The 10,000-nt window shown below is 46.1% G+C and overlaps 1 protein-coding gene across 1 annotated transcript in view; it reads right to left on the minus strand.

Annotated features, from left to right (window-relative positions):
* The window catches only part of LOC120021179 (protocadherin Fat 3-like), a 150,975-nt gene that overhangs the window by 15,121 nt on the left and 125,854 nt on the right, over window positions 1–10,000 (minus strand). Inside the window, exons 33-34 of the mRNA XM_038964816.1 lie at window positions 6,088–6,526; window positions 5,822–5,956 (exon numbers count right to left, since the gene is read on the minus strand). Coding sequence (XP_038820744.1) covers window positions 5,822–5,956; window positions 6,088–6,526 — 574 coding nt within the window. The remainder of the gene's footprint in view (window positions 1–5,821; window positions 5,957–6,087; window positions 6,527–10,000) is intronic.

Below are 10,000 nucleotides of genomic sequence, written 5' to 3' on the forward strand. Positions count from 1 at the left end.
CGTGACATCACAGCAGCAGTATTTCTGACCTGTTGCCACAAGAAAAGGGCAACCAGTGAAGAACAAACACCATTGTAAATACAACCCATATTTATGCTTATTTATATTCCCTTTTGTACTTGAACCATTTGTACATCGTTACAACACTGTAAATATACATAATATGACATTTGAAATGTCATTATTCTTTTGGAACTTCTGTGAGTGTAATGTTTACTGTTCATTTTTATTGTTTATTTCACTTTTGTTTTTTTAAATTTATTTTATTTTTCCTTTTGTACTTTAACTATTTGCACATAATCTCACATTTGAAAGGTCTTCATGCTTTTGGAGCTTTTTGAGAGTGTTTATTGTAAAAATTTAGGCTGAGCAGTTGCCATACCAAGCAGTGATGCAACCGGTCAGCATGCTCTCGATGGTGCAGCTGTAGAACTTTTTCAGGATCTGAGGACCCATGCCAAATCTTTTCAGTCTCCTGAGGGGGAATAGGCTTTGTCGTGCTCTCTTCACGACTGTCTTGGTGTGTTTGGACCGTTCTAGTTTGTTGTTGATGTGGACACCAAGGAACTTGAAGTTTGAAGCTCTCAACCTGCTCCACTACAGCCCCGTCGATGTGAATGGGGGCGTGCTTTGTCCTCCTTTTCCTGTAGTCCACAATCATCACCTTTGTCTTAATCATGTCGAGGGAGAGGTTGTTATTCTGGCACCACACGACCAGGTCTCTGACCTCCTCCCTATAGGCTGTCTCATTGTTGTCGGTGATCAGGCCTACCACCGTTGTGTCGTCAGCAAACTTAATGATGGTGTTGGAGTCGTGCTTGGCCATGCAGTCGTGGGTGAACAGGGAGTACAGGAGGGGACTGAGTACGCACCCTTGAGGAGCCCCCGTGTTGAGAATCAGCATGGCGGATGTGTTGTTACCTACCCTAACCCCCTGGGGGAGGACCGTGAGGAAGTCCAGGATCCAGTTGCAGAGGGATGTGTTGAGTCCCAGGGTCCTTAGCTTATTGATGAGCTTTGAGGGCACTATGGTGTTGAACGCTGAGCTGTAGTCAATGAATAGCTTTCCCACATAGGTGTTCCTTTTGTCCAGGTGGGAAAGGGCAGTGTGGAGTGCAATAGAGATTGCATCATCTGTGGATCTGTTAGGGCGGTACGCAAACTGGATTTGATCTAGGGTTTCTGGGATAATGGTATTGATGTGAGCCATGACCAGCCTTTCAAAGCACTTCATGGCTACAGACGTGAGCGCTATGGGTCGGTAGTCATTTTATGCAGGTTACCTTGGTGTTCTTGGAAACAGGGAAGATGGTAGTCTGCTTGAAACATGTTGGTATTACAGACTCGGTCAGGGACAGGTTGAAAATGTCAATGAAGACACTTGCCAGTTGGTCAGCGCATGCTCGGAGTACACGTCCTGGTAGTCCGTCTGGCCCTGCGGCCTTGTGAATGTTGACCTGTTTAACGGTCTTACTCACATCGGCTACGGAGAACATGATCACACAGTCATCCGGAACAGCTGATGTTCTCATGCATGTTTCAGTGTTGCTTGTGAATGTTGACCTGTTTAACCCTCCTGTTGTGTTCCTGATCCAAAATGTCCGCCCTCATTATAGCTGATTATAAATCCATAATAATACATATATTATTGCCTAATATTGAGTTAGATCTTTTTAGCAACTTAAGTTCTTGTGAACATTACAAGTTTTGAACTTCTATTTGCTATTTATGGCCTGTAGGCCTCATTGACCTGAGCTCATACAACTCGTTTTTTAGTTTAAAAAAAACATAATGTATGGATTATATTGACTATAACAAATACTCAGATGAAACATATTGTGCTATTTATCACAGACTACTTTGTTTAACAAGGACTCTCTCCTCCTCACCAGTGTCATGATCAAAGATATGATCAAGAGCCTCACATACAATATATCGTTTGGTCATTGTGCTGCCACAGAATGAATTGTGAGCAAGGCCTCAAAAAAGCTTTATATACCAGAGCTGCGAGAAAAGTTCTATATATTATTGAAACAATGTTGCGATTGTTTGTGAGAATGCCAACAGGTGTGGTTCCCATGGGGGAAAGATTCTATTGGGGAAAGGTTCCCGTGGGGGTTGCCATGGAAGCAAAGAAGGGGAGTGAGGTGTGTGCGTGTGCTCAAACACACATGCATGTGGGGGTCTGGGAGAGGAAGTGTGTCCATCTGATGAATGAGCATGTGCCTGAACTCAATAATATACTCTAATTGTAGTCTCACCCATTCATTTCTAATGACCGGTCATTTTTGACCAGGACACCACAGGTGTACAAAAGTTAAATAAAACACCCAAAATGTAATGATAATCATCAAAATGTATTTTGTGTGTTCAGATGCCCTGTGTGGACAAAGTCATGGAACCTTATAACAATCAGATTAAATGAACTATATTTTTCAGAGAGAAAATTTGTAAAATCAGTCCAATTCGACCGGAACACAGCAGGAGGGTTAAAGGTCTTACTTACATCGGCTATGGAGAGCATGATCACACAGTCTTCCAGAACAGCTGATGCCCTCATGCATGCTTTAGTGTTGCTTGCCTCGAAGCGAGCATAGAAGTAATTTAGCTCGTCTGGTAGGCTCGTGTCAATGGGCAGATGGCGTCTGGGTTTCCCTTTGTAGTCTGTAACAGTTAGCAAGCCCTTCCACATCCGATGAGTGTCAGAGCCGGTGTTGTACGATTCAATCTTAGTCCTGTACTGACGTTTTGCCTGTTTGATGGTTCGTCGGAAGGCATAGTGGGATTTCTTATAAGCTTCCGGGTTAGAGTCCCGCTCCTTGAAAGTGACAGCTCTGCCCTTTAGCTCAGTGCGGATGTTGCCTGTAATCCATGGCTTCTGGTTGGGGTATGTACGTACAGTCACTGTGGGGACGACATCATCGATGCACTTATTGATGAAGCCAGCGACTGATATTGTGTACTCCTCAATGTCATCGGAAAAATCCCGGAACATATTCCAGTCTGTGCTAGCAAAACAGTCCTGTAGCTTAGCATCTGCATCATCTGTCCACTTCTTTATTGACCGAGTCACTGGTGCTTCCTGCTTTAGTTTTTGCTTGTAAGCAGGAATCAGGAGGATAGAATTATGGTCAGATTTGCCAAATGTGCGTTGGACACCAGGCGAAATAGAGCCCTTGTAGTTGTTTAGTCTGGAACACAACCCTGCCACCAAGCCATAACAAATTACTGTTGTTGTCTACGCAATCCAAAGACGGTCCATTATAAATCACAATCAGGGTCAGATTGTCATGAAGAAACAGATCGTAATTTTGGTGCGTGTACCGCTGCAAATGTTCTTCAAAATAAACAGACAACCCAGGGTATGACACCATGTCATCTTGTAACTAACTGTGCATCAAACATAGTGATCAAAAAAGTTGACACTGTATATGACATGAGTTTTATGGAAATATGAAGTGCACATTTGGACTCACAGGTGTTTTGTATGACATCAAAGCGGTATTTATTATAATCCTCAATGTCTCATTTTTTTTCAAAAATACATAGATTCATCTATATTTACATAATTTCTCTCACTCAGACAACAAAACATTTACTAAAGTTACCCAATTAGCAGAAGGGATAGGAGCAACTTCTCGTTGCATGCGGTGAATGGGTCTTATTCACAATTCATACAGTATAACAGCCACTGCATTACAATTTAGGCATGTATCACCATCAACTCCACCATTCCTCTTCAGATCTGTAAACAACAAAGATGGCTAGACTCAGGAGCCAGGCGATTATTATCAAATATAACCAGATGTATTAGGAATGTCTTATACCAGGGCTCTCCAACCCTATTCCTGGAGGTTTTAACTCCAACCCTATTCCTGGAGAGATACCTTCCTGGAGGTTTTAACTCCAACCCTGTTCCTGGAGAGATACCTTCCTGGAGGTTTTAACTCCAACCCTGTTCCTGGAGAGATACCTTCCTGGAGGTTTACCGTCCTGGAGGTTTTAACTGTGTTCCTGGAGTGTTACCGTCCTGGAGGTTTTCACTCCAACCCTGTTCCTGGAGAGATACCTTCCTGGAGGTTTTAACTCCAACCCTGTTCCTGGAGAGATACCCTCCTGTAGGTTTTAACTCCAACCCTGTTCCTGGAGAGATACCCTCCTGTAGGGTTTAACTCCAACCCTGTTCCTGGAGAGATACCTTCCTGGAGGTTTTAACTCCAACCCTGTTCCTGGAGAGATACCTTCCTGGAGCTTTACCGTCCTGGAGGTTTTAACTGTGTTCCTGGAGCGTTACCGTCCTGGAGGTTTTCACTCCAACCCTGTTCCTGGAGAGAGACCCTCCTGTAGGTTTTAACTCCAACCCTGTTCCTGGAGAGAAACCTTCCTGTAGGTTTTAACTCCAACCCTGTTCCTGGAGAGAAACCTTCCTGTAGGTTTTAACTCCAACCCTGTTCCTGGAGAGAAACCTTCCTGGAGGTTTTAACTCCAACCCTGTTCCTGGAGAGAGACCTTCCTGTAGGTTTTAACTCCAACCCTGTTCCTGGAGAGAGACCTTCCTGTAGGTTTTAACTCCAACCCTGTTCCTGGAGAGAGACCTTCCTGTAGGTTTTAACTCCAACCCTGTTCCTGGAGAGAGACCCTCCTGTAGGTTTTAACTCCAACCCTGTTCCTGGAGAGATACCTTCCTGGAGGTTTGAAAGCCTCTGTCTCATGATGCGCGGTCGCGAGCGAGAGAGAGAGAGTGCTCTCGTTCCAATGCTCTTTCTTCAGACAATGAAATTCTCCGGTTGGATCCTTATTGATGATTAATGTTAAACACATCCTAAATATGGATTGCATACATCATTTGACCTGTTTCTACGACCTGTAACGGAACTTTTTGAGTTTTTGTCTGGAGGGATTGCTCGTGCGTCATGAAAATGGATTACTGGGCTGAACATGCTAACAACAAGTGGCTAAATGATGGGCTTTATGGAACTTTATGGAACAAATCAGTCATTTATTGTCGATCTGGGAATCCTGGGAGTGCCTTCTGATGAAGTTATTCGAAGGTAAGTGAATATTTATAGTGTTTTTGTAGCTTCTGTTGACGCCAAAATGGCGGCTATTTCTTTGGCTGGATTGGGCTCTGAGCGCCGTTCTCAGATTATTCTTTTTCCGCAAAGTTTTTTTGAAATCTGACACAGCGGTTGCATAGAGGATAAATTTATCTTTAATTCTGTGAATAACACTTGCATTTTTATCAATGTTTATTATGAGTATTTCTGCAAAATCACCGGATGTTTTGGAATCAAAACATTACTGCACGTAACGCGCCAATGTAAACTGAGATTTTTTTTATATATATATGCACATTATCGAACAAAACACACAATACATGTATAACATGATGTCCTATGACTGTCATCTGATGAAGATAATCAAAGGTTAGTGATTCATTTGATCTATATTCCTGCTTTTTCTAACTCCTATTGTTGGCTGAAAAAATGGCTGTGTGTGTTTGTGACTTGGCTCTGACCTAACATAATCATATGTTGTGCTTTCACTGTAAATCATTTTTGAAATCGGACACCATGGGTAGATTAACAAGATGTTTATCTTTCATTTGCTGTATTGGACTTGTTAATGTGTGAAAGTTAAATATTTATCAAAAAATATTTTTGAATTTCGCGTGCTGCCTTTTCAGCGGAATGTTGTGGGTGTTCCGCTAGCGGGAATCCCTGGGCTAGAAAGGTTATCCTCTTATCTGCATGTGGTTCATCTCACCTGCACACAGTAAACATATAGCTTCCTCCTTCCTTCATATAAACAATATTATCACCTGCACACTGGTCCATCCTGTCAGGCAGACACTGGCAGACAGAGGGCGCTGTGGGGCTGGAACGAACACACTGCATGTCTATAGGACAGGATTGGCCCTCACACTGCTCCTCTACGGGGTTGGGACAGGTACCTCCTAGGGGGGGGGGGGGGGGGGTAAAGAGAGACATAATAGAAGGAGGAAAGGACAGAGTGGGGGTTAGAAAGATATAGCAGGGGGAGGGATGAAAAGATCATATGATGAAAATAGGCTGTGTGTGTACTGACCTGGGCAGGTGCATGTCTCCGTGCGGCTGTATCGTGGTGTGATGAAGCTGACTGTCGGGGTGCTGTAGGTGACCATCGCTCCACCTTCCACCACCAGGGCCTTCTCACACACTCTGTCCCCGCAGTCGAGCTCCCCTGAGCAGGCTAGCGCCAGCACCTCCGCGCCCGCTAGGACACCCTGGAGCTGCCCTCTCTGGCCTCCTGTAGCCGACACCCCTCCCTGTCCTCTCCCACCCCCTCTCCTCCCCGCCTCCCCCATCCTAAGGATCAGCTCCTGTGAGGTTAGGTACCCTCCTCCACCCTCTCCTTCCCCCTCTGGTCTCTCCATGGCCAGGAGTAGGTCGACGCCCCCCGACATCGGCTGCACACCGAGAATGTGCAGAGGGTCCTGTTGTTGCTCAAGCGACGACGAACCCCAGCCGACTACGCCACGCAGCCTCTTTTTGAAAGATAAACACTGTATTAGTCAAAACAAACTTTATTAGTCAAAACAAACCTTATTAGTCAAAACAAACTTTATTAGTAAAAAAACATTATTTATCAAAAAACTTTATTAGTCAAACATACAATGTCATTAACGAAACAACAAAGTTTGTAATAATTTTCCAAATTGTTTTTCTCATCCTTTCCAGGACAGAAAAACAGATACAGATCACAAACCAGGAGAGTTGGAGAAACAATCCTAATCCTAACCCCTGATATTAACCCTAACCCCTGGTACTAACCCCTGGTACTAACCCCTGGAACTAAACCTAATCCCTGGTACTAACCCCTGGTACTAAACCTAATCCCTGGTACTAACCCCTGGTACTAACCCCTGGTATTAAACCTAACCCCTGGTACTAACCCCTGGTACTAAACCTAACCCCTGGTACTAACCCCTGGGACTAACCCCTGGTACTAACCCCTGGTATTAAACCTAACCCCTGGTACTAACCCCTGGTACTAAACCTAACCCCTGGTACTAACCCCTGGTACTAACCCCTGGTACTAACCCCTGGTACTAAACCTAACCCCTGGTACTAACCCTAACCCCTGGTACTAACCCCTGGTACTAAACCTAACCCCTGGTACTAACCCCTGGTACTAAACCTAACCCCTGGTACTAACCCCTGGTACTAACCCCTGGTACTAACCCCTGGTACTAAACCTAACCCCTGGTACTAAACCTAACCCCTGGTACTAACCCCTGGTACTAACCCCTGGTACTAAACCTAACCCCTGGTACTAACCCCTGGTACTAAACCTAACCCCTGGTACTAAACCTAACCCCTGGTACTAAACCTAACCCCTGGTACTAACCCTAACCCCTGGTACTAACCCTAACCCCTGGTACTAACCCCTGGTACTAAACCTAACCCCTGGTACTAACCCCTGGTACTAAACCTAACCCCTGGTACTAACCCCTGGTATTAAACCTAACCCCTGGTACTAACCCCTGGTACTAAACCTAACCCCTGGTACTAACCCCTGGGACTAACCCCTGGTACTAACCCCTGGTACTAAACCTAACCCCTGGTACTAAACCCCTGGTACTAAACCCCTGGTACTAACCCCTGGTACTAACCCCTGGTACTAATCCCTGGTACTAATCCCTGGTACTAAACCTAACCCCTGGTACTAACCCCTGGTACTAAACCTAACCCCTGGTACTAAACCCCTGGTACTAACCCCTGGTACTAATCCCTGGTACTAACCCCTGGTACTAAACCTAACCCCTGGTACTAACCCTAACCCCTGGTACTAAACCCCTGGTACTAACCCCTGGTACTAACCCCTGGTACTAACCCCTGGTACTAATCCCTGGTACTAATCCCTGGTACTAAACCTAACCCCTGGTACTAAACCTAACCCCTGGTACTAACCCCTGGGACTAACCCCTGGTACTAACCCCTGGTACTAAACCTAACCCCTGGTACTAACCCCTGGTACTAACCCCTGGTACTAACCCCTGGTACTAACCCCTGGTACTAAACCTAACCCCTGGTACTAAACCTAACCCCTGGTACTAACCCCTGGTACTAAACCTAACCCCTGGTACTAACCCCTGGTACTAATCCCTGGTACTAAACCTAACCCCTGGTAGTAACCCCTGGTACTAACCCCTGGTACTAACCCCTGGTACTAAACCTAACCCCTGGTACTAACCCCTGGGACTAACCCCTGGTACTAACCCCTGGTACTAACCCCTGGTACTAAACCTAACCCCTGGTACTAAACCTAACCCCTGGTACTAAACCTAACCCCTGGTACTAACCCCTGGTACTAACCCCTGGTACTAACCCCTGGTACTAAACCTAACCCCTGGTACTAACCCCTGGGACTAACCCCTGGTACTAACCCCTGGTACTAAACCTAACCCCTGGTACTAAACCTAACCCCTGGTACTAACCCCTGGTACTAACCCCTGGTACTAACCCCTGGTACTAACCCTAACCCCTGGTACTAACCCCTGGTACTAACCCCTGGTACTAACCCCTGGTACTAAACCTAACCCCTGGTACTAAACCTAACCCCTGGTACTAACCCCTGGTACTAAACCTAACCCCTGGTACTAAACCTAACCCCTGGTACTAACCCCTGGTACTAAACCTAACCCCTGGTACTAAACCTAACCCCTGGTACTAACCCCTGGGACTAACCCCTGGGACTAACCCCTGGTACTAAACCTAACCCCTGGTACTAAACCTAACCCCTGGTACTAAACCTAACCCCTGGTACTAAACCCCTGGTACTAACCCCTGGTACTAACCCCTGGTACTAACCCCTGGTACTAATCCCTGGTACTAATCCCTGGTACTAAACCTAACCCCTGGTACTAACCCCTGGTACTAAACCTAACCCCTGGTACTAAACCCCTGGTACTAACCCCTGGTACTAATCCCTGGTACTAACCCCTGGTACAAAACCTAACCCCTGGTACTAACCCTAACCCCTGGTACTAAACCCCTGGTACTAACCCCTGGTACTAATCCCTGGTACTAATCCCTGGTACTAAACCTAACCCCTGGTACTAAACCTAACCCCTGGTACTAACCCCTGGGACTAACCCCTGGTACTAACCCCTGGTACTAAACCTAACCCCTGGTACTAACCCCTGGTACTAACCCCTGGTACTAACCCCTGGTACTAACCCCTGGTACTAACCCCTGGTACTAAACCTAACCCCTGGTACTAAACCTAACCCCTGGTACTAACCCCTGGTACTAAACCTAACCCCTGGTACTAACCCCTGGTACTAATCCCTGGTACTAAACCTAACCCCTGGTAGTAACCCCTGGTACTAACCCCTGGTACTAACCCCTGGTACTAACCCTTGGTACTAACCCCTGGTACTAACCCCTGGTACTAAACCTAACCCCTGGTACTAAACCTAACCCCTGGTACTAACCCCTGGTACTAAACCTAACCCCTGGTACTAAACCTAACCCCTGGTACTAAACCTAACCCCTGGTACTAAACCCTGGTACTAACCCCTGGTACTAACCCCTGGTACTAAACCTAACCCCTGGTACTAACCCCTGGGACTAACCCCTGGTACTAACCCCTGGTACTAAACCTAACCCCTGGTACTAAACCTAACCCCTGGTACTAACCCCTGGTACTAACCCCTGGTACTAACCCCTGGTACTAACCCTAACCCCTGGTACTAACCCCTGGTACTAACCCCTGGTACTAAACCTAACCCCTGGTACTAAACCTAACCCCTGGTACTAACCCCTGGTACTAAACCTAACCCCTGGTACTAAACCTAACCCCTGGTACTAACCCCTGGTACTAAACCTAACCCCTGGTACTAAACCTAACCCCTGGTACTAACCCCTGGTACTAACCCCTGGTACTAAGCCCTGGTACTAAACCTAACCCCTGGTACTAAACCTAACCCCTGGTACTAAACCTAATCCCTGGTACT

The sequence above is a fragment of the Salvelinus namaycush genome, chromosome 26, assembly GCF_016432855.1.
Source record: "Salvelinus namaycush isolate Seneca chromosome 26, SaNama_1.0, whole genome shotgun sequence".
NCBI classification, from domain to species: Eukaryota; Metazoa; Chordata; class Actinopteri; order Salmoniformes; family Salmonidae; genus Salvelinus; species Salvelinus namaycush.